Below are 24592 nucleotides of genomic sequence, written 5' to 3' on the forward strand. Positions count from 1 at the left end.
GCACAAAGCGCAGGCGCAGCGGGTTGGGTGGCAGCAGCATCAAGTAGCGGCCGCTTTGGCAGCAGCATCGCAGCAGGTGCAGACAGGTGGGTGCATCAAGGGGGGCCGGAGAGGGCGTTGGCATCTGGCCCTCTTCCGTCTGACCTGTGTCAGAGCTTGAAGACGGGGAGAGAGTGGCAAGGGAGGCGGGGACAAGGCCGGGGTTTCCAACGCAGGTGCGCGGGGCAGCCTTTACTGCGCAGCAACAGGTGTGAGCGATGGGGGAGGGGCGAAGGCACTTGCTGTAAAGTTAGTCGCCCTCGAGAACAGAGGACACCTGGATTCCTATCCAAGCTCCATCACACACGGACAAGTCACTTCCTATAGCTCAGTTTGTCCGTCGGTAGCACAGGCGTGAGCATCCTATCCATCTAGTAAATAGCCAACAGAGCTGCGGTGGGGCCCAGATGTCGCTGCACAGGGATCACCTGGGGATCTTCCAGGACTATCAGTACTTGCCTCCTGCCCCCAGACATCCTGATTTCACTGTTATGGGGTCTGACCTGGGTGTTGGGGGGTTTTAAAGCTCCTGCTGGAATAAAGGTTTGAAGCCAGGACTGCTGGGTGTGCATCCTGGCTCTGCTGCTTTCTAACCAAGCAGACCTGTGCAAGTGACGGGACCTCTCCAGGCCCCAGTTTCCTGGGCATAACAAGAACTACTGTGAGGCTTCAATGAGATAATAGGTGAAAGCACCTGAGAAGTATACCTGTCACATAGAACTCGATCAATTACAGCTGCCGTTGAACCATTATTTTACGCACTTTGTAAATGGCTCAGGTGGGGTTCACGTGTGAGGAAGGCTTTTCTTATCATCAAAGTCCCGCATCCATTGCCATGATTCTAATATTTTCTGCTGCCAGCATTTTGAAATTCCTGAGTCTCTAACATTTTAAGAGTTCCTCCCTCCAGTATCTCCTTGGCTCATGGGCATACATTTACACATCGAGAAATAGAGGCCAGGGAGAAGGGACTCGGTCAAGGTTATAGGGCCGAGATTGGAATCCAGGCTCCCCACCCCGACCCAGGGCAACAGGTGGCTGCCCCCACAGCACAGTGCTTCCATTATGTGCCTGGAGCAGAGACTGGGGAGGAGGCAGGCAGGCTGGCCCTTGTTTGTTTACTCACACTCCTTTAAACGTTTCCTCGGTGGCTCCCCCAGGGAGGAGAGGGGGGGGACTTCTCTCTGGAGAGCGGCTGAGGCCAGGTGTGTCCTGTGGCTCCTCCGACAGGTTCCTCCTGACTCCGCCCTGGAGAGTCCTTTTGAAGAAATGGCCCTGGTGAGGGGCGGCTGGCTGTGGAGACAGAGTGAGTGACCCCTGGCCAAGTCCTTGTCCATCCTGCACCTTGTCCAGGGGCAGGAGTGAGGCAGTGGCTTGCTGGACCTGCACACTGACCCCTTCTCCCAAGAAACCATGCTCTTTTGTTTTCTGCTCTTTCGTCCATGTTCTTCCTTTGCCTGGCATGTCCTTCGCACTCCTGACGGCTTGGTAAACCACTTATTCTTCAAGACCCAGCTCAGATGTCCCCTTCTGTGAGGGGCCTTCTCTGGCTTTTCCTCTAACCCCCACCCAGCCCCTATTGTGGCACCAAGCTGGTGAGAGGCTCCCTTCTCTGTCCCCAGTGCCTCATGCACACCCCTGCCAAAGCACTGATATAAAACCACCTTTACCTGTGGAGCTTACCACCCGCCCACCTCATACCGTGAGTGCCTCAAGCGCAGGGACTGGGTTTTATCCTCTGCATCCATAGCACCCCTGCCTAGGGCTGGCCACCAAACAAAGTGAAAAATGCCTCTGTACTTTGGAACTTGTAAAACTCTAAGAAGCTCTCTTATGACGTAGCCCTTTCCTGTTAAGATTTCCAATCACAAAACATCTGAAGCTGGAGTTCCTACTGTGGCTCACCAGGTTAAGGACCAGATTTTGTCTCTGAGGATGCGGGTTTGATCCCTGGTCTTGCTTAGTGGGTTAAGGATCTGGCATTGCCACGAGCTGTGGCGTAGGTCACCAATGTGGCTCAGATCTGGTGCTGCTATGGCTGTGGTTTAGGCTTCAGCTGCGGCTCTGGTTGGAGCCCAAGAAAACCTCCATATGCCGCAGGTGCAGCCTTAAAAAGAAAAAAACAGTCTGAAGCTAGGGCTCAGGCTTCCAGACCTACCTCTGACCAGAGTCATGATCTGAACAAGGGCTGTCCTGGGCTAGCGGCTCCCCCACACCCCATGACCCATACTCAGGTCATTCAGTTCAGTAAAACTGAATGCAGGTCCTGCTACGTGCCACGACTGGTGTGGTGAGCTATGGACACCACATGTGCCCCTCTGCCCCTGCATCTGGTGGAAGAGACAGTAACTACACAAATGACTGTCACTTGGAGCCTGACCTTTTTTTCCCAAGTCAGCTCACAAATATAAGCAATAATCGTATCCCCTCAGTAGACTGGATGCAGTGGAAACTATAGGTTCCCCTAAAACAAGTGCTTGGTGGCAGGTTTTCCGTTAATCCTTACACAAATCATGTTCCATATTCATACAAAACAACATGGAGTTCCCGTCGTGGCACAGTGGTTAACGAATCCGACTAGGAACCATGAGGTTGTGGGTTCGATCCCTGGCCTTGCTCAGTGGGTTTAGGATCCAGCGTGAGCCGTGGTGTAGGCTGCAGACGAGACTCGGATCCCGAGTTGCTGTGGCTCTGACATAGGCTGGTGGCTACGGCTCCAATTAGACCCCTAGCCTGGGAATCTCCATATGCTGCGGAAGCGGCCCTAGAAAAGGCAAAAAGACAAAAACACCCAAAAAACAAAAAACCAACTTAATGCTTTTTTCTCTGAAAGACTACATGCAGAAACAGATTTCCAATTAGACATGAACTTGAATTTGTGAAAATGCTCCATGTCTTGTGACACTTAGGAAAAAAAAAAGATTCCCAGCTTCCTCCAAGAAGAAATCTGAGAGCTCATTTATCACTCACGCATTCATGGAACCTCCGCTCTGTGTTAGGCCCAATGGGAGGCAATGGTGAGCAAGGCTGAGAGGCCCTGCCAGCATTTCAGGGGGATGACAAGGAAGGGGTGGTTACAACCCTGGGGGCTGGGGGGAAGGGGCTCTGGGAGGGAGCCACCCAGAGCTGTGGCCAGCCTGCCTGGTGGGTCTGGAATATCACACAGGCTCCATCCTCCGCCGCTGGAAACGGAATTGGTTCGCCCTGTGGCTGGATGGGACCCTGGGCTACTACCACGATGAGACAGCCCAGGACGAGGAGGACCGCGTGCTCATCCACTTCAACGTCCGAGACATAAAGATCGGCCAAGAGTGCCACGGTGAGCGGAGCCCCTTCCCTCCGGCGCAGTGACTGCTGTGCCCTCCCTCCCCCTGTCCGTCGGAGGACACCTGCTCCTCTTAGGTGGAAGGCTCTTTGCAGCTCTCAGAGGCCTTCCACAGACATTGCTTCTGGGCCTCCATCAACTTCATTTCATGTGTGTGTGAATTAAGAAATATGGAGTTCTTATCCTTTGCTGGACCTGGGCCCTGTGCTAGTTACAGAAGTGAGTCAGACAGTTTCTGCTCTCTCTACTGCAAAGAACTACATTAAGATGAAATGAAATAAGGAGGCTCAGAGAAGTTAATTAAGCACATGGCCCAGAGCCACACAGCAAATCCTCTTGGCCAAGGCTCGGCCATAATTAAAACAGGGAAACTGGGAGATAGACAGGCCTACCTAGGGAAACAGGCAATGTGGAAAAGTTGGAAGGGTCTACAGACTTGAACAGAATCCCAAGGACAGTATGTGGTTGACAACGGCCAGTCAATAGGACCCAGAGAAGTCAGTTCCTATTCTTGTTCCTGGTTTACTGGGGAGACCCGGGGCCTGGTGTGCCCTGTGGAAATCCTGTGTATGTGCGTCTTGCCTTTAGATGTGCAGCCCCCCGAGGGCCGGAGCCGAGATGGGCTGTTGACTGTAAACCTGCGGGAGGGCACCCGCCTACACCTGTGCGCAGAGACCCGCGACGATGCCTTGTAAGTTGCTCCCAGGAGAGGATCAGGTGGGATCTTGGGGACTATGACCACACGCCTCCTCCTCATTGGGCTTCTAGTTCCCTGAAGGTAGGGAAGGAGGGACACCCGTGAGCACAGCAGTGGATGGAGGGTGAGCAGGGAGTGGATCTGAATGGCTCATAGTGATGGGCATGATATCCAGCGAGCTCCCGATATGGTATGAGATGAAGTCAGGACTGCTGGCTGAGGGGTGTGCACACCTGCCTCAGGTGTGTGCTCCTTGGTCACCCAGGGTGGGTATCAGGCATCCCCAGAGGACCCCCTTTTTACCCCCATCTGAGAAGATGCTCCGGTAGTGGACTCTGATCTGAGGGATTGTCACTAACCTGCCTAATGGAGGCAGCCCTGGGCACCCCGATGTCAGGGGCAGACCCAGCCGCCGGACCAGGCGCGTCTCCCCGCGCCGTGCTCCTCACATTCTTTCCCTTCCCACTCTCTTGGTGGAGGGTCGGTCGGCCTTTGCGCTGGAAGAGAGTGAAAGAGATGGGGGTGTGGGAGTGGGGGAAGCTGAGCTCCAGACAGACAAAGCACAGAGCCGCCTTGTCCACTCCAGCCAGGTGCCATGGCAACCAACAAAGGCTCAATTGTCCCGTGTCCACTGGGCGGTCCCGGGGCTCTGGGGTCAGAGCGCTGGGGAGCTGGGTCTGTAGGTTTGGGATGTGGAGGTGGGCGGCAGCCAGAGAACCAGCCTGGGCATGTCAGCATCTGAACCTCTGAGACCACCCAAGCCTGGCTGTCTTTTGTCTAGATGGGGAAACTGGAACTTTTAGAAGGGAAGCGGCTGTGGACAGAAAATGAATTAGGAGGGCTTGTCTCTGTGACTGGGGCGGCAGAAGGGTCCCCTTTGTCTACCCAAGGGAGCCAAGAGACCAGGGCTCATGGCTGGGTTGGGGAGGCAAGTTTAAAGTGTGGGGCCCTGTTCCCCTTCTCTATTCCTTATGGTCTGGCGGGTTTTGTTGCAGAGCGTGGAAGACGGCGCTGCTGGAGGCGAACTCCACCCCGGTGAGCCCCCTTTCCCTTCCTGCCCCCCACCCCCCGCCACCTGCCATGGAATCATGGGTGACTCAGACTCGGTCTCTGCCTGCCAGGAGTTCTCAGTTTCCATGTATGTGAGTGAATAGATGCCCTGAGCCCCAAGTGGAAAAGGACAGAAGACAGCCAACTAGTGCCAGAGGAGGGAGAGAGCGGTCTCCAAGAAGGCCTGGTACAGAGGCTGGCATGGGAGCAGGGGGAAAGGAACTGTGCTTATTGAGCAACTATTGTGTGTCAGGTGTGGTGCAGTTGCAAAACCAGCTCCTCCTCACTGTGCTGTGAGCTTGGGATTATCGCTCCCTCTCTGCAGATCAGACTGCACTTCATTCATCCACATAACAAATGTTTGCTGAACTCCTACTATGTACCAGGCACTGTGCCAAAGACCAGGGACCAGAGGGTAGCTAAGCAGACACAAGTCCTGCCTTCCCAGACTCAGCCTGGTAGGGAGCTAGACGTGAAGCTACAAGTTACACAGTTAGTGAGCCCACTGCAGTGGTGGTAACTGCTCTGACAGAGAGGACAATGTGCATTTGATGTGCATCCACCTTGATGGCCTGATCCAGGTGGGAGTCCAGATAAGCTCAAGACGAGACCTGAAGGATAAACAGAAATCAACCTGGTGAAAGGGGTGGGGTGGGGTGAAGGGAACAGCTTTCCAGGTAGAGGGAACGGCACGTGCAAAGGCCCTGAGACATTACGGCGTTAATGACGTTTACAAGTTGAACAACAGAAGGAAGACTGGGGTGGCTGGAACTTGGAGAGCGAGAGATCAGTGGGGGAAGGAGGGTTAGTAGGACCAGGCATTAAAGATTGTGTTAAGGATGGTGGTTTCTGCTGAGAGCACTTGGAAGTCATTGAAAGATTTTAAACAGAGAAATGGCATGAAGAGGTCAGACCAGATTTGTGTTTTTAAAAAGATAGTCTGGAAGGAGTTCCTGTTGTGTCTCAGTGGGTTAAGAACCTGGCATAGTGTCTGTGAGGATGCAGATTCTATCCCTGGCCTCGCTTAAGGATCCCGCATTGCCACAAAAGCTGCGGTGTAGGTCATAGATGGCAGCTCCGATTCGACCCCTAGCCTGGGAACCTCCATATGCCTTGGGGGCGGCCATAAAGAAAAGAAAAAAAAAGATACTCTGAGAATTCCCAGGTGGATCTAGCATTGTCACTGCTGCGGCACGGATTCAATCCCTGACCCCAGAACTTAGCATGCCATGGGGGGGGGGCAAAAATTTTTTTAAGTAAATAAAAGTAAAAAATAAAAAGATAGTCTGGCTGGTAGGTAGGGAAGGGACTGTAGAGGGTAAAGGTGGAAGCCCAGAGACCAGTTAGAATGCTGGGACAGTGTGCAGGCGACTGGCTGGAGGTCTGGGCCAAGACTTTGCTGGCAGAGACAAGCTGATGAGGATTAGACACACTGAGGAGGTAAAGTCAACAGAGACTAATGACTGATGGAGGTGTGGTTTTTGAGGAGGTGCACAAAGCCTCCAGCTCGAGGGTGGCCCAGCTTGGCCTGGACCCCATCTGCCCGACCCCAGATTCTATGCTTGCTCCTTCTACCTGTGGGACGGAGGAGCCCCTTCTCATCTAGAGAATGAGTCCACTGGGAAATAGCAGGAAGACCCGGATGCATTCAGCAACTCAGGCATCCACCTGCTGAGGGCCAGGCATTGTGCTTGAGTGCCTGGCATCGGTTGTATCATTTAATCTTCAACAAGAACGAGTAGGGACACTTGAAACTAATACAACATGGTAAGTCAACTACACTCTAATAATTTTTTTTAAAAGAAGGGGTAGGGGTTGGTATCTTTAGTCCCATTTTACAGATGAAGGAGCTGAAGTTCAGAGGGAAGGTGACTTGTTCAAAGCCTTACAGTCTTAAGTCAGTGGAAGTCAGCCTCTACTGGAACCTTGTCTATTGGTCAGTGAGATTTTGAGAGAAGGGCAGTAACTGCAGAAGCAGCTACATGAGCAGAGGCGGGAGTGGCATGCACACGTGTGTGCACGCATGTGTGTCTAAGCACCAGGAGTCTGGCATGGCTGTAGGGTAAGCCATGGAGGGAAAAGAATAGGAGACATGACCTCTGAGGAGCCTTGAAGTCCAGGTGAAGGCACTGCACTTGACCCTGAGGGTTGTCCAGAGGGGAGCAATGAAGGGCATTAAGCAGGGAGCGCTGTGGTCAGACTCTGGGGAGCAGACTCGGTTTCTGGGTGGAGGCTGTGTGAGAGGAGGCTGGGGCAGCAGTCAGCAGGGGACACTCCAAGTCCCACTTCTGCAGGGCAGATGAGTCCCGAGTCCCGCCCAAGAGGGCAGAGGGAAGGAGGTGAGGGCTGACCGTTCTGCACTCTGTGACTCTATGACGCTGCCTTTCCCCTCCCCTGCCTGGCCGTCTTCCTGCTGCTCTGCCTCTTACATCTCTCGCCTCTGACCCTCTCCTCCCCCTCCCACTGCTCTCCTTCACACACACACACACACACACACACACGCACACCCCCTCTGGTCCCTAGGCTTGCTCAAGCTGGGTATGTTGTGTCTATACCCGTGTCTGCCCATCTCTGCGTGTGTGTCTGTGGGATTCTCTCTGTCCTGAGTCTGCGTAGCAGTGCCCTGTGCTTTGTCCCTCCACATCCTGCAGGTTCATCCTCCACTCTGGGTGGAGGTTCCAGGAGGAGCCCCGACCCTGGCTGTTCCATGGAACCCAGGGCTGGGGGCACAGCCAGGAGCAAGGCTGGGGGGCCAGCGATGGGGGCAGGTGGGTGGGAAGACACAGCAGAGCTGTCTGTCCCCCCTGGAGGCGGGGAGCCTCAGAGCTGAAACACGTGCGGGTGGGCTAAGTCTGGAGGGACGCTACTGACCCTTCTCCTCCGTGAAACTCTGGCCAAGTCCCCACTGTTTCGGAGCCTCCCAGCATGGTCATTCTGAGCAAGTGCCATGGGCTGAGGAAGAAGAGGACCCCTCCCTTGGCCAGCTGGCAGGGGGCTCTGGCAGGGCCTGTGAGGATCTCTGAGTCTCTCCAGATGTCGAAGGCCTCTGACACCTCCCTCCCTCCACTTCTTGGGTTTCTGTGGCGTGAGCAGGCCCCGGCTGGAGCCACCGTCCCTCCCAGGAGCCGCCGGGTTTGCCCCAAGGTCAGGTGTGTGACCCGCTCGTGGAGCCCCTGTAAGGTTGAGAGGCGGATCTGGGTAAGTGCCGGCTGGGCCCTCCCTGCCTCCATTCTCGCCTCCAGGGCGTGCCTCCCTCCCTCCCTGCTCACGAACATTCCATGGCTCCGTCCCGTCCCTCGCAGGACACCAACCACAGCCCTGCTTTCAAGGCTCTCGGGATCTGGCCTGGGCCAGACTCGCCCACCTCGTCCCTCCCCCCTGTGCTCCACGTGCTCTGCTCAGCCCTCTGCTCCCAGCTCTGCCGGACCTTTGTCCCCTTCCAGCCTTCGGATGTGCTGTTCTCTCTGCTGCAAAGGCCCTCAGTTTCCTTCCTGATCTGACAAAATGATGCTTATCCTCTAAGACATGCCTCAGAGGCTGCCACCTCCTCAGACCTCCAGGCACTGCCAGTCCCTCTCACAGGCCACTGCACTAATGCTCAGGACTGTCCTCATTCTGCTGACTTTTGGTTTATTTATTTCTGACTTTGTTCTCCCACGAGACCTGGAACTTCCTTCAAGGCAAGGATCAGGTTAGGTCAGCTCTGCCCCATAAAGCCTGGCACAGTGCGGGGTATACAGCAGGTGTGCAATGAGTGCTCAGAGACGGAGACAATCTGTTTTGACCCTCCTTATTCCTGGTACATGAGGAGGGGACACAAGTAGGCCTCAAGCAGCCTTCACTGAATCAGAGCAAATGAATGAATGAAGGGAGGAAGAAAGGAGTAAAAAAAAAAAAAACCCTCTGTTATGGCCTCACTACTGCGTATTATAATTTAGCTTGTGTTTGTCTCCCTGTCACACCCCCACCCAGTGCTTCTGGAAAGCAGAAGTTGGGGCTAAATCCTCTCTGTCCCCAGTGCTTAGCCTGGCATGGGGGTGGGGGCACAGTGGGGGACCTGGGCTAGAGTCTTACGGTCAACTGTGAACTCGTTTTCTAGCACCCTGGTGCTCAGTGTGGCTGTGTATGAGAATCACTTAAGGACCTAAAAATAGTAAGATCCTACCGCTGGGTGCTCTAATTCTGTAGTTCTGGGGTAAGCCTTGGAACTCTGTGGTTTAAAAAGATTTTCTCCAGGCATTCCCGTCATGGCGTAGCAAAAACGAATCCAACTAGGAACCATGATGTTGCGGGTTCAATCCCTGGCCTCGCTCAGTGGGTTAAGGATCCAGGGTTGCCATGAGCTGTGGTGCAGGTCACAGACACCGCTCAGATCCTGCGTTGCTGTGGCTGCGGTGTAGGGGTGGCAGCTGTAGCTCCGATTGGACCCCTAGCCTGGGAACCTCCGTATGCCGTGGGTGTGGCCCTAAAAAAAGTTTTTTTTTTCTCTTGAGGATTCTGATGTACAGAACGACTGAGCCCAGAAGTACTAGGACCACCTAGTTGCATAGACATGGCTCTGCTGGATGCTCACTGGGCCTTGGGAGTGGGCAGTATAGAAAGACTGTCCATTTACAGAAGAGAAAACAGAAGCTCTGAGAGGTTACATAACATGACCAGGGTCACACACTTCAGTGGCAGGGCTGGGAAACCCAGCCCAGCATTCTGAGGTGTCACCCCTCATACCCAAACCAGGATATGAGTTTGTTTAAAGTGGGGGTGCCTACCAATAGCATGTAAAAGGCTATAAGCTTAAATACACACCACAGCTTTTCTGAGGGGAGAGATCTGTTTGGCCGACCCCGTCCCCACCCACAAAAGGGGCTGGGCCCCGGGAGAGGGAGAGGAGCAGGAACCAGACCTTTAGGTCCTGTCTGTGGGGTCTCTGGGGGATTCCCTGCCGTTGCCAGGTGACCCACGCGAGAGTCCCTCTGGGCCTCTTCTGCTGGAGGGTAGAAACAGGTGCCCCACAGAGACATGAGGTGGTGTTTTCCACTCTCTCCAGGGCCTGACAGGGCCACTGGCTCACAGAGAAACTGCAGGGCAGACGTAGGCTCTGGCTCTCAGAGTCCCTTCCATTGAAACTGGGGATCAGAGTGCTCAGCTCTTTCTAGCCCCTCCTAGGCATGAGTTCAGATCCTGGTTCCCCCCCGCCCCCCACCAGAAAGCCCTGTTGGCTCACCCTTGGGGAAGGAGAACAGTAAGGGAAGTCACTTGAAATGAGCCTTGCTTATCTGAGCCTCCTGCATTGCTCTGGGTCTGGTCATTGTCCCTAACTTAACACTGGACAGAGTTGGGTGACCGTAGTCCCAGACTGACCCTATATGTGACTCACTTGAGATAAATTCAATACATTAGGCACCTGGCATGTTCCAGGCCTGACTGGACCAGTCCCTGCCCTTGCTGCTGCTGCTGGTGGTGGTGTGGGGTTTCTTCAAGCAATGACACCACAGAATGGTTGGTGCCATGATGAGGGAAGGCCAAGGGCTGTGGGTGCCCAGAGGGGACCCTAACATAATCTGGGGTTCAGGACAATGATGCATGAGTTTCATCTGGAAGAAAGTTAGGTAATTGAATTAAGGTGAGAAAGGCACCCCCATCAGAGGGAAAAGGCGTGGGCATCTGACATCCCAAGGCGTGACTGGAGGCCTCCCCTTTGCAGCCCAGCTTCTTGAAAGAGCTGTCATGACATGTTGATTCCATCCCTCACCTTTCAACCATTCTTCAGTCCTGAGTAGTCTGGCTTCTTCCTCCAGCCATTCCTCCGAAAAGTTTCTCAAGTTCACCCACAATTTCCAAGTTGCCGAATGGCCTTGTTCTCCTGGCACCTGATAGGAGGATGGATGGAAGAGCATATTGAGAAGATAAGCCCATGAGATCGTGTGGCTAATGATGTGATGTGGAAGATGGGTGTGAAGATGGCACCTCCCAGGGGATGTCTTGGTTTGAGTGCAGAGTGGTTGCATTTAGACAAAAGCATTTACAGAAGAGCAGGTTTGAGGGGTGGAAGGACAATGACCTCACTTTGAGATGGGTAGAGTTTGGACACCTGAACTTTTAAGGGACCACCTGGACCACTGGGGTGTTAAGCTCAGTTAAAGATGTAAGGTGCAAGGGGGTAAGAAGAGGAAGCCTGGAAAGAGGGGGATCCTACCCCCTCTCCAGGTCTGTTTCTCATAAGTAAAATGAGAATAGTTGACTAGGAGCCTCCTTTAATATATCAGCATATATTTATTAATTCTTGCTATTCACTAGGCCCTGCTGGCAGTACAAATGATCACAGTCCCATACCTATAGGCAGCTCACCTGTGGGGTGTAGGCAGGAAAGGCCAGGAGGAAGATAGGAACAGAAGACATAAGCATAGTGCACAGAGAACTTGGGGAGAAAGGATTCTTTCTGAGACCAGAAGGGCTTCTTGGAGTGGGTGACTTTTTGAGTTAGGCTTTGAGGGGTTGGTAAAAATCTAATGGGAAAGGGACACTGACCATCCTTCTCTTAGCCCCTGTCCCTGGCTGAGCCGTAGAGTGGAGGTAAACACCTGCTGTAAGGATGAGAGGAAGTAAGACACATGTGAACCCTACCTCGGGACCTGGAACGTGGCGGACGCTCAGTAATACTTTAGTTCAAAACCCGTCATCGTCATCATGATGCTTCAGTTCACGGCCATCTCTACCCTTTCTTTCCCCTCCTTCCTCCCCAACTGCCTCTGTTTCTCGGGCTGAGGCCTTGGCCAGGGCCCCCTCTCCACAACTAGGAGAGTAGAGAGACCATTGGGTTTTTTCCAAGTGTGACCACTGGACAGCTGCTGGCAAATATTAGACTATCTATGAAGGGAAGTTTGGAGCCATGGAGAATTTTTGATCAGGGGAGTGCTAGGAGGCCAGGGTAGGAAAATGGCCTCAACCAGGAGCTGGATGCAGGGGCTCAAGTTTTAGAGGACAAGAACCTTGTGGGGAGGGAGGGCCTTTCTTCAGGAACCTGCTGGTCTTTGGGGGCCCACCTAAACTTGATGAAATGGCTCAGTGGGCCCAGAAGGGTCTAAACCGGGTATGGGGGAGTAGGGGACCAAACCTGGGCCCAGCTCTCTGGCAGCTGACCAGGCAGGGCTCCCCAGGTGCGCGTCTACAGCCCATACCAGGACTACTATGAGGTGGTGCCCCCCAACGCGCATGAGGCCACGTATGTTCGCAGCTACTATGGGCCGCCCTACGCAGGTAAGTCTCTGGTCTGCCTCACCCCGGACTCAGTCCCCGCCCATGGTCCATCAGTAGGGACCAGGCCCCACCCTTTTAATGACCACGGATTGCCCCAGGCGGGACCCTCTGCAAGGCCCTTCCCATCCCATCCCAAGACTCACATCAGCTCTTGGACCAGATTCCTTTCCCACCCCAGAGCTGACCTCTAGGCTGGCTGTCCTCTGTTCAGTGGTAGCTCAGCAATTCCCATTCCTAAGCTGGCAGCGACCCCTGGTGGCTAATGTGGGAAAGACCGCCTTCTCTCACTCCAGGGTCTGGGGGTTGGGAAGGCCCATGCTCAGGTGCCCTCTGGAGGTTCTTAGGGTTCCCGGGGTTTCCTCGCCAGGCCATCCTAGCCCCACGATCTCAGAACTTCCATAGCAGATCCAGGGCATGGGAGCTGTGGAGACAGAGCACGTGTCCTTCCGCATCAAGGCCTCAGTTTCTCTAACTGGGGAGCAGCAGAGTGGGCTCAGCACCTTCTCTCGGTTTGGGCTGGAGTCTAGCAGAAAGGGCTAGACGATCTCGCCGCGCTCTCCTCTGAAGTCCTGGCCCACACCGGCTATTTCTCCGCAGGTCCCGGCGTGACGCACGTAGTGGTGCGGGAGGATCCTTACTACAGCTCGGGCGCCCCCCTGGCCATGGGCATGCTTGCGGGAGCCGCCACGGGCGCCGCTCTCGGCTCGCTCATGTGGTCGCCCTGCTGGTTCTGAGCCCTAGGACCTGCGCGTAGACCAAAACGACCCCTTTCTTCCTGGGCCCCAACCTCCACCATCCAAGCCCTGTCCCACTTTGGCTCCTTCCTTCCTATTAGCCTCTTCTGGGCTTGTTCATTCCTTCCACTCCCCACCCCCACCCTCACCCGCACACTGTGCTATCAACCAAGGCACAAACCTAGCTCAAAATCTTTAAATCTACCGCTAGACACCCCAGAAATCCATTATGGACACAGGTAGATATGTTTTCCGTAAACACACCAGGGCACAGAAAACACAGCTCATGAGACTTCAAGTTCTCCAGGCACTGAAGACACAGCCCCTCCAGGTTTGGTGGAGCAAACAGGATTAAACAAACACGCTAACAAGGGGGAGTCGTGAGTCTTCTGACAGTAAGAGGGAAGGTAACAAGGGAGGTAGGTAGGTTAGGAGTACAATTCTTGGCAAGAGTGCAGAGCCCTGAACATAATGGCATGTCCAAAGAATTAAAAGGAAGTTCATTTGGGCTGGGGTGTGGGCAGATCATGAAGGCTCTGCAAGCTCAGGAACTTGCTGGGTAAGGGGGAGCTGTGAGCTTCATGGAGAGAAGTGTCATGGTGAATATATTGCCTGTGTTAGTACCCGAACCCCAAACTCTCCCTGGGTTTAGCCCCATCCTTCCCATGACCAGATTTCTGGGTCCCTTGTTCCTTCAGTGCTCAGAAAGTACCTGTTTTCCGTGTCAGGGTGCCTGGAACAGCAGTTGAGCTGAAACTGGAGTCCCACTGCTGGGGGTGGGTGAGCTCTGTTTGGGACTTCCATCAAGAAATGCATTTCTGTTCTCCAGGAACTTGGCTCCCTGTCGTAGCTGCGGTTGTCACCATCTCAGGCTTTGTCTCTTCCTTCGGTGGGGGAGATGGCAGTGTTCACCTCTGAGGCCTGACCCACCTTTGTCTCAGTCTGGGAGGCCCCAGTGTGCCTCCCTGCAGGTGGCCTGGCAGTCTCCCCATCTGGTTCCCTTCCAGTCTTCTCCCCCATCCTGTCCCAATCACCAGTAGAAATGCTAACATCCCTGCCCAGTAGCCAGAGTAGCCTGCTAAAGTTCCCTTCTAGATAGGGCCTCCAGTTGCCCTGCGGCGGAGACTAATAAAGGTGCTGTTGGCTCTAGGCCTGGCTCTGGCTTTGTTTGTTCCCCTAGGGGGCCCTTTCTTCTCGGGACATGTCTAGGACTCAGCATCTACAGGTACCTTCTCTCACATGAGAAGAGGGTGGATGCTGACATCAGGTAGAACTGGTGACAGCACGTTAGCTGAGCAATTTGGGGCCAGTCACTTCACTTTTCTGGATCTTTCATTCCCCACCCATAAGCTGCCATCCCTGCGGACTTGAGAGGAGAGGCTGCCTCAGGATCTCTGCCGTCTGAGCTGATGGGTGATGCAGGTCATGTCCTGCCTGCTTTCTGAGAGGTCTGTGGTGTTGGGTGGGATCTTTTCCAGTAGGTTCCCATACGTCTAGAGTTGAATCAATGAGTCAGACTCAGAGCGACCAGGTGGGCAGAGACAGAAACATAAACATCTCTCATTAGGACTTTCGAGGCTGTAAGTAACAGAAACCTCCTGTTCAAACTGATTTAAACCAAAGAAGAGAAAATATTGGGTCACATACCTGAGAAATCCAGAAACTGCTTGGTTGAGGGACTCAAACAGTATCACTTAGACTCTGCTTTCTTTCTATCTTTACAGCCACTGGGCTGGCTCATTCAGAGTGATATGCAGCAGCACTAGGCTAGTGGCCTCCTTGGTTCAGGTCTAGCCATGAGAGCCTCTCTTCCTCTAACAGTACAAATAAAAGTCCAAGGATGAACTTCTGTTCACACTGTTGGACGTTAGCCTGACCTGGGTCTCGTGGCCATCCCTGGATCTACAGTGATCTGGAAAAGATGGTCTAAAAACAACAGGATTTAGAGCAGGGGTGGGTAGTGTCCCAGAGAAAATTGAGGGCACTGTTCCCAGAAGTAGGAGGAACAGGGGAGACCTGGGTGGCAAAAATATCAGGTGCCCACCTCAGCCTTATTCCCAGACACCAACTTAGAGGGATACGTAAACAAACAGCAATGACTCCATAGATGAGACAGGAACATGGTGCGGTGGGAGCTCTGAGGGAGACATATCCAACTGGGCCAAGGGTACTGGGGAAAGATTTGAGACAGGAAGTAGAAATTTTATGGGGAGCCTTGAAGGATGAGTAGGAGTTTGCCAAACAGAGAAAGGAGAAAGAACAGATAGAGGAAATGGCATGAACAAAGGGCTAACAACATTTTGGTCCTGAGAGCTCTGTGAAGTTCAGGAAGTCGTTTGCTGTCCCAGCAGGCTGCCTGGTGAGGAGGGATGGCGGATGCGCCAGGCTGTAGAGATCCTCCCACAGCTGGGTTAAGGGCTCTCTGCTGTGTGCACCTACGGTCTCAGGGCTACGTTTGTCATGGTTCTTTCCACTCATCCCACCAAACAGTGCAAAAAAGATGCAAATGGATGTTCCAGTTGCAGTTTGCTTCAAAATTTCTCTACTAATGATTTTAGCATGAATTTTTTTATCTTCCAGCCATTCACTAGACAATTAAATTATTCACACACATATTAAGACAAACACTAATTCTCACAGACAACACAGTATAATCTGGAGGTGGCCTGTGGATCACATTGTTTTGTCTGGCAGCACAGTGTTTTAAAATTTTGAATTAAAATGTGATATCATTATACACCCACCTAAACGGTTAAAGGTGAAAAAGTCAGCATTAAGTACTGATAGGTAACAACGGGAAATCTCATATGAGCATAAACTCGTATAGCTGATTTGGAAACTAATCAGTTAATCCAAACACATGCATAGCTCGTAACCCATCAGTTCTACTCCTAGGTACCCTCAACAGAAACATATATGTATGTTCACACACACACACGTATGAAAGTGTCAAAGAAGCACTGGAAAACACTCAAATTCTAGAATAGGTGGACTCATTGGTGTATTCCATTTACAAAGTGGAATACTATTCAGTGAGAATTAATTATCCATAAGTATATGCAAAATCATGAATGAATTTAAAAAAATCAAAAGACAAGGGGAATGATGGGAAAATAAAGTGATGCTATGGAAAGTTTCCTGTACCTTACATGAAGCAGTACAATATTAAGTATATGCTGATAGGTCAAAAATGCACATTAGAATCTCTAGAGCAACCAATGAAAAGATGAAGAGGTCAAGCTTAAAGAGCTAAAAGAGGAATTTTAAAAACAGATGTAGCAAAGAAAACAAACACCAAAATTTCAGACTTATATCCAAACATATTAATAATTACACTAATTGTAAGTGGACAAAAAACAAAATTAAGAGACAGAGATTGTCAGAATAAACAAGACTCAGCTATATAACTGTATATAAAAAACATACTTTAAAATAGACAAATAAGTTGAAAGCAGAAGGACAGAAAAAGATATACCATGTAAAGAGTAAGCATCAAAAAGCTAGAATAGCTATTGTAATATCAGACAAAACAGACGTCAGGACAAAAACTGTCAGAAATAAGGAGGGACATTTCATAAAAATAAAAGAGTATATATATCAGGAAGATTGTAGCAGTGCTATGAGAGAGATTATCTATAAATGAATACATTAAAAAAGGAAGATCTCAGTAACCTAACTGTACACCTTAAAGAATTAGAAAAAGAGCAAACTAAACTCAAAGCTGATAGAAGGAAGGAAATAGCTTAAAGCAGAGATAAATGAAGTAGAGAAAAGAAAACAAAATAGAAAAATTCAATGAAACCAAAGTTAGTTCTTTGAAAAGATCTACAAAATTGACAAAACTTTAGCTAAGGTGAGGAAAAATTTTAAAAAAGATAGAGAAAGGAGACTGAAATTACTAAAATCAGAAACCAAAGTGGAGACATCACTATTGATTATACTGAAATGAAAAGGATTATAAAAGAATACTATGATCAACTGTATGCCAACAAATTGTATGACCAAGAGGAACCTGTACAACCTACCCAAACTGATTCATAAAGAAATGGAAAATCTGGGAGTTCCCATCGTGGCTCAGTGCTTAGTGAATCCAACTAGGAACCATGAGGTTGAGGGTTTGATCCCTGGTCTTGCTCAGTGGGTTTGGGGATCTGGCTTTGCCGTGAGCTGTGGTGTAGGTTGCAGATGCGGCTTGGATCCCGCGTTGCTGTGGCTCTGGCGTAGGCCGGTGGCTACAGCTCCGATTGGACCCCTAACCTGGGAATCTCCATATGCTGTGGGAGCCGCCCGAGAAAATGGCAAAAAGGCAAAAAGGCAAAAAAAAAAAAAATCTGAATGATATATAGGTAGTAAGGAAACTGAATCAGTAATCAACCTTCTAATAAAGAGAAGCTCAAGACCAGATGGCTTCAGTGGTGAATTCTACCAAACATTTAAACAAGAATAAACATCAACCTTTCTCAAACTTTTCCCCCCAAAAAAAGGAATACGAGGAAATACTTCCAAAATCATTCTCTGAGAGCAGTGTTACACTGATATCAAAGCCAGACAAAGACAATACGAGGAGTTCCCGTCATGGCGCAGTGGTTAACGAATCCGACTAGGAACCATGAGGTTGAGGGTTCGGTCCCTGCCCTTGCTCAGTGGGTTAACGATCCGGCATTGCCGTGAGCTGTGGTGTAGGTTGCAGATGCGGCTTGGATCCCGCGTTGCTGTGGCTCTGGCCTAGGCCAGTGGCTACAGCTCCGATTGGACGCCTAGCCTGGGAACCTCCATATGCCGTGGGAGCAGCCCAAGAAATAGCAAAAAAAAAAAAAAAAAAAAGAAAGAAAGAAAAAACAAAGACAATACGAGAAAACTTAAGACCAGCATTCCTTATGAACAGTGATGTAAAAGCTATCAAAAAATTATTGGCAAACTGAATTTAGCAGTGTATTAAGAGGAATGTACACAATGAGCAAGCAGGATCTACTTCTGGAATGCTAGGATGATTCAACGTGTGAAAGCTGATCAACGTAATACACTACACTAATAAAATAAAGGAGAAAAAAGACATGATCATCCTAAGTGATGCTGAAAAAGCATCTGATAAAACTCAATATGCTTTCATGATGAAAACACCCAAGAAATCAGGAACAGGTCTTCCTCAACATGATAAATACTGTTTATAAAAGCCATAGCTAATATTATACTCAATGGTGAAGGACTTTCCCCTAAGATCAGAAACAAGACAGCATGCCCATTTTTCTCACTTCTACTGGAAGCTGTAGCTGGAACAATTAGGCCAGAAAGAGAAATAAGGAGTTCCTTCTGTGGCACAGTGGGTTAAGGATCCAGCATTGCTGCAGCTGTGGCACAGGTTGCAGCTCTGGCTCCGATTTGATCCCTGGAAGACATAAATAAATTTCTATGGTCTGAATGTTTGAACCCCAAAATTCAGCCATTAAAATCCCACCAGAAACTAACACAACATTGTAAATCAACCATACTTCAATTAAAAAGATAATCTATGAGCATTTAAAAAATAAAATCCTAATTTCCCCAAGGTGATAATATCAATAGATGGGACTTTGGGAGGTGCTTAAATTATGAGGGAGGAACCCTTATAAATAATATCATTGCCTTTATAAAAGAGACTCGAGAGAGATCCCTAGCCCCTTCTGCCTTGCGAAGATATTACAAGAAGTCTGTGACCCAAAAGGGGGCTTTCATCCAGCCAACTAGGCTGGCATCTTGATTTCATCAGTCTTTCAGTCTCCAGAACTGTAAGCAACAAATTTCTGTAGTTTATAAGCTACCCAGGCTGTGGTATCTTTTTGTAGAGCCTAAATGGACTAAGACAGAAAATTTTACACCAAAATGTGAGATTGTTGCTATAACAAATACCCAGAGACGTGGAAGCAGATTTGGAGTTGGTTATGGGCAGGGGTTGAGCAAGTTTAGAGGTGCACGCTAGAAAGGACCTACCTTGTCGTGAATGAACTGTTAAGGGCAATTCTCATGAGGACTCAGGAGAAGAGGAGAGCTGGAGAGAAAGCCTCAGTCTTCTCAGAGAATACTCAAGTGGTCGTGACCAGATCGTTGGTAGAAGTGTGGACGGGAGACCATTCTAACGAGGTCTAAGGTGGAAATGAGTGTGTTACTGGAAACTGGGGAAAAGGTGATCCTTATCATAACGTTGCGAAGATCTTGGCTAAATTGTGTTCATGTTCTAGTTTTTTTGTGAAAGGTAGAACTTGTGAGTGATGAAACTGATGTTTGGCTGAAGAAATTTTTTTTTTTTTTTTGGTCTTTTTTCCTTGTAGGGCTGCACCCGTGGCAATATGGAGGTTCCCAGGCTAGGAGTCTAATTGGAGCTGTTGCTGCTGGCCTATGCCACAGCCACATCAATGCCAGATCTGAGCCGCATCTGCGACCTACACCACAGCTCACAGAAACGCCAGGACGGGAACTCCTGGCTGAAGAAATTTTTAAGAAAAATGTTGAAGGAGACTGCCTGGCTTCTCTAAAATGCTGTTTTACAGTAAAATACGTTTGAAAAAAAAATTCAAACGAGTAAATGTGAAGATTCTAATGCGGCTTATTCAATACTCAAGAATCGTGCAGCACTGTATCTGGCAGATTCAAAGGACCTCTGAGTTATACGAACTGAAAGGCTTTTTTTATAGGCAGAAGAGAGTAGGAAAAGAAGTTTCTAGCAAAGAATGGATTGTTTCAGGCAAGGTGCCCTTCCTATGGGGGAGAGATGGGGTTTATTGGGTGAATTATCTAACTAGTGCTGACCATGTAGTTCCAGATTGACTGGTTAAAGGTCATGTTTCAGGGAGAGGCTGAAACTGCAATTAGGTCAGGTATTACATCTTGGTTTGCTGACATTGGGGCTTAGCACAAGTGTCTCCATTTTGGGTCTGTTGTTTCTTTTTTAATAATCCTTCCCAGAGTTGCTATTATGGCTCAGTGGTAATGAATCCGACTAGTATCCATGAAGACACAGGTTCAATGCCTGGCCTCGTTTAGTGGCTTAAGGATCCAGCATTGCTGTGAGCTGTGGCACAGGCCAGTGGCTGCAGCTTGGATTTGAACCCTAGCCTGGGAACTTCCATATGCTGCAGGGATGGCCAAAAAAAAAAGAAAAAAAAAATCCTTCCCCTTTTGATCAGACTTAGCCTGAGAGATGTGATCAAAGTTTAAGTTACTAGCACCATTCCTAGCTACCAGGTGCAGCAAATAGTGTTAACCACAGCACAAACTGACCTCCTTGTTCAGCTAAAAGATAACCAAAGGCTATCCTACTATCAAGAACAACTTCAGTCAAAGACTCTAAGCATTTTCGTTGGACAGCTGTTGTTTTAGGAGCAGTTCTGCAGTATGTTCAGTTGTTAAGGGGAGAGGTTCCTGATTTGCATTTACTCCTAAGTAGGAAAGCAGGGCTCTGCCAAAGGAAGCAAACCCTAAATCATGAATGCCTCCTGATAGGTCCTTCCTAACTTGAAGATATAAATTCTGGGGAGCTGACCAATGTGGTATCTTAGTTCATCCGTAAATAGTTAGGGGCACAGTTAGATAATCTAAGAGGCACTTTCCAGTTACGTGCCAGCCATCTAGGCATGCAGAGGCCCAAGAAGAATGATAACCACCACAATTAAGGATAAACTCTGTCAGGGCACACACCATTTCTACAAAGGTGGCGCTGTTAATGGACAGATTGGAGTTTTTGCTAATAAATTCAGTAGCTGAAAAGGTTATTCCTCTTGGCAGTGGCCTTGGGAATGTCCTGGGAAAGATAGTATCATCTTTCTAGGCCAATGCCAGAGTAAAGAAAAGAAAGGAAAGAAAGAAAAGAAGAAAGGGTATCATGTTTAGTTAAAGTAGGCAGTTGACCTGATGTGGAAGTGGTTTACATAGACGTCAGCTACTTCTTTTCTTAGTCACTATGATTGGTAGGTCTCTAGCATCTGTAGAGGACCAGACGTCAGGTGGTGTCCTCTTTACCTGTGAGATGTGTACCCGAGGTTCAAGTCCCTAACGTTTAGCTGCCATCTGGACAGCAAGGAGGATCTAGGATAGCAAACTCCCAAGGAAATTTAATCTTTGTTCTTAGTGATTCCAAGTCAGAAGGGTGGAGAAAAAAATGGAAACATTAGTTTAGAGAATCATAGCCAGACATTTGATGAAACGAGAAGAATTCAGGACCCAGGCAAATTTCCAGATATATAACAAAATCTCAAAGATAATTAACAGGACTAGAATCTAATATCTACAAAGTGGCAAATAAATTTTTTCTGTCTAAATTGCCTCCATTTTTTACCAAAGATAATTATAGTAAAACTAATTTGTTTGTGGAGTTCCTGTTGAATGAAGGAAGCTTATTTCCTACAAACAAGGACATACATGTGTGTCATGTGTGTGTGAGAGAGAGAGAGAAAGGGGAGAGACATAAACATACAGAGACACAAGCAAAGACCTTACAGCTTAGCTTTTGTTTGAAACTTTTAGCCATGAGACTGATAGGGATGGACGAGGACAGTTACACAGGTCGCTGTCAGAGTCCCAGTAAGGGACACAGAGGGAGAGGGAAACCTAGGGGACTTTGGGAGCTCACGCTAAGTTAATAACTGCTCCAGGGGGCCTTCAGAACTAGGCGGGGTTGCTTGCCTAGTGGAGGCACAAGATATACCTCAGGTCATTGGGTCGGGGGTGGGGTGAGGCCTACATTCAGGTTCAGACCAAGGAGAGGAGTGTAAGGACCACCTTTCTGCTGATTTGAATAAACACCATGACAGTCCTATGTGACCTTATAGGGTCAAATACTCTCTTAAGGATACCCAGGAGGAGCTACTAGTTGAAGAAAGAGGAAGAGGCGGTCTTTTCCCACCCCCACTCCCCTTGGATGACAAAGCTGCAGCCCACCTAGTCCTCAGGGCAGAGTCTCCTTGCCTACCCACTTGCATCTCTCACAAGCAACTGTTTTTTTTTTTTTTTTTTTTTTTTTGCTTTTTAGGGCCAGATGCACAGCATATGGAGGTTCCCAGGCTAGGGGTCAAATCAGAGCTGTAACTGCCAGCCTATGCCACAGGCATAGCCATACAGGATCCAAGCCATGTCTGCGACCTACACCACAGCTCACGGCAATGCAGGATCCTTGATCCACTGAGCGAAGCCAGGGATCGAACCTGCATCCTCATGGACACTATGTTGGGTTCTTATCCCACTGAGCCACAACGAGAACTCCTATTTTTTTCTTTTTTTTAATGGCTATATCTGCAGCATATGTCAATTCCCGGGCCAAAGATGGAATCTAAGCCACAGCTGCTCACCTATGCCACAGCTGTGGCAACACCAGATCCTTTAAACCACTGTGCCAGGCCAGGGGTTGAACCTGTGGCTCTGCAGTGACCCAAGCCACTGCAGTCATATTCTTAACCCACTGCACCACAATGGGAACTCCTGGAACATTTTCATAAATCCTTCAAACAGAGGTTTTAGAAGTCTTTTCTTTCCCTCTGGGTACATAGTTTTATTTTAGCTTAAGGGAGAAGGCCTAAAAAATTCTCTTAAATATCTTACTAGTTTCCAGCCAGGACACACAGTAAATATTTCTGGCAGTATTAAATAACCCTTCCTTGGATGTAAGAGGGTCCCCAATGAGGGGACAAAGGGTACTACCTTCCTAAGATCCAGAAATAGCCAAAAGAACTGACACCCTGTGTGTCCAAGGCAGGCGCAAAGCCAAGTCCCATTCGGAGAACTAAAAACACGATGCGCAAGAAAGCAATCGCTATCCCTGGGAGTGGAAGGATCAATAACAAGTGGGTCTAGATTTGGAAAGAAAGGGGCAGTGTAAAATTTTATTTTCCTCTCTCAACTGGGCACTAGAGGTGGGGATTTCAGAGAACTGACCTGGAAAGAATTCTCACCCTTTACTGGCTTCTACCAGTTTTCCCAGGAGCCTCTCTGCATCTCCAGCATTGGGCAAGGTTTTTCATTAATTTCAATTTTAGTTCCCTTTGGCTGTTTAAGGGAATAACATAGAAGTCTATCAGAAAATCCCTCAGTGTGTTGTCAACTTGGGGAGGGCCCCATTACAGGGCCTTCACTAAGGCCGCTAGCTTGGCAGACTTTTGTTTACAGTTTTGTAGTCAGTTCTGAGTAGAAAGACAATTCAGACTGAAGACTAGTAGAATGATTACTCAAAGGAGGCTAGAGGGGAGTAGCAGGAGTTAGGAGAGTCTAATAGTCTTTGGATTTAGGTACATTTTGTGTCTTTAATTTTTTACTAGCCTTTACAACAAATCTTTAAAGTTATTTTGGAATTTTGAAGCCTTTTGAAGGCTTCCTCATATCGATTAAAATAGGTGTTCTGCTCTGTTTGATTTGAGAGTGTGGACAAAGAATGCCACCTGCCACATGAGCATGCAAAAGATATTTCGGCCATCCATCAATACAGCCATCCCCACCCTCCCCAGTGGTGCACCCTGCGAGGATTCAGGACGGGAAAGGACAGGACACTGGCCCTGGACAGTTAAGGTGCACATCAAAGGAATTATTTCAACGAGCCCAGACTCTTGCATCTTCCCATTCGTAGAAAAGCACTAAATTCATTAATATGAGATGTCTGGTTTTTTTTTTTTTTTCAGTAACAGTAATCTTTTGATGTCCTATCTGGTTTTGTACAAACTCCTATAAGTCCTGGCTCCTCCCTTACCTCTTTAGAGTAGCCCCTCAGGGTTGAGGGGCTGTCTTCTGGGCTTAAGTCCTCAGAAAGTCTGCCAAATAAAATTTTCAACTTTAAAAAAAGTCCTCAGCAACCTAAACACCCTGTGGGAAAGGAAGGTGGCAGTGGGCACTGCACATGCATGGCCCCCCACCCCCAAGAGTTGAGAGAGGCCGACTCCGGCTGCCCGCCGGCCCAAGCCAAGCAGGGTCAGGATGGACCGTCAGGACGGACGAGGACGTGCTGACCACCCTGAAGATCCTGACCATCTGCGAGGGTGGCGTGGGCAAGTCCAGCCTGCTCTTGAGGTTCACAGATGATACTTTTGATCCAGAACTTGGAGCAACAATAGTTGGCTAATAACAAAGAGGGGAAAACTAAATCACAAACCCCATAATCCACTACACTAGAAGGCAGCTAACACCCCAAACCACGGAATAGGTGGAATGGCTGCCAGAAGCAGTGGAGACTAAGCGGGCCTCCTGTGGGAAGAAGTGGAGAGGATGCCACAGCTGCAGAGCTTGGAGCCAGCAAGAGATGCTTCGTGAAACTGAGAGGTGCCCCCGAGGTGCACAACCTGATCCCTTATTTTTAAAAGCAAAGCACATTTCCTAAGCTAATGGCAGGAGTTTCCCTGCATCTGGTTTGATCATAGGAAGATGGGGAAGTGAAGCTAAGCAAGGAGTCACACAGACAAGCATTTTTGCATCTGTCCGTCTCTGTAGCAGTGGAGGAGACGCCTTTGCTTTGTGAAAAACCTCAAGGCCGCCTATCTCCTT

At 49.5% G+C, this 24592-nt stretch overlaps 1 protein-coding gene and 2 long non-coding RNA genes across 7 annotated transcripts in view; 1 reads left to right on the forward strand and 2 right to left on the reverse strand.

The window, feature by feature from the left end:
- Positions 1 to 1332, reverse strand: part of LOC146399714 (uncharacterized) — a 28159-nt gene extending 26827 nt beyond the window's left edge. For all 3 annotated transcript variants that reach the window (XR_014814636.1, XR_014814637.1, XR_014814638.1), the window contains exon 1: positions 1166 to 1332. This is a non-coding gene — a long non-coding RNA (uncharacterized LOC146399714). The remainder of the gene's footprint in view (positions 1 to 1165) is intronic.
- On the forward strand, positions 1 to 14248 carry PLEKHB1 (pleckstrin homology domain containing B1). 3 transcript variants are annotated; one of them, XM_005667095.4, is made up of 8 exons: positions 1 to 86; positions 1270 to 1345; positions 3206 to 3358; positions 3953 to 4055; positions 5057 to 5096; positions 8205 to 8309; positions 12266 to 12365; positions 12963 to 14248. In XM_005667095.4, the coding sequence occupies exons 2-8, from the start codon at positions 1309 to 1311 to the stop codon at positions 13097 to 13099; spliced, it is 675 nt and encodes a 224-aa protein (XP_005667152.2). In that variant the 5' UTR covers positions 1 to 86; positions 1270 to 1308; the 3' UTR covers positions 13100 to 14248. The 3 variants fall into 3 exon arrangements, with proteins under 3 accessions (XP_005667152.2, XP_084830340.1, NP_001231787.1); XM_084974214.1 differs by having other exon boundaries at positions 1 to 72; positions 1240 to 1345; positions 12963 to 13256; NM_001244858.1 differs by lacking the exon at positions 8205 to 8309.
- LOC146399715 (uncharacterized) overlaps positions 10697 to 24592 on the reverse strand; it is a 22966-nt gene continuing 9070 nt past the window's right edge. The window contains exons 3-6 of the long non-coding RNA XR_014814630.1: positions 18352 to 18485; positions 14747 to 15025; positions 13812 to 14592; positions 10697 to 10978 (exon numbers count right to left, since the gene is read on the reverse strand). This is a non-coding gene — a long non-coding RNA (uncharacterized LOC146399715). The remainder of the gene's footprint in view (positions 10979 to 13811; positions 14593 to 14746; positions 15026 to 18351; positions 18486 to 24592) is intronic.

Source organism: Sus scrofa, chromosome 9, assembly GCF_054392235.1.
Source record: "Sus scrofa isolate SSC_HxYL_T2T_F1_AM1 chromosome 9, Sscrofa_HxYL_maternal_Yorkshire_Landrace_v2.0, whole genome shotgun sequence".
NCBI classification, from domain to species: domain Eukaryota; kingdom Metazoa; phylum Chordata; class Mammalia; order Artiodactyla; family Suidae; genus Sus; species Sus scrofa.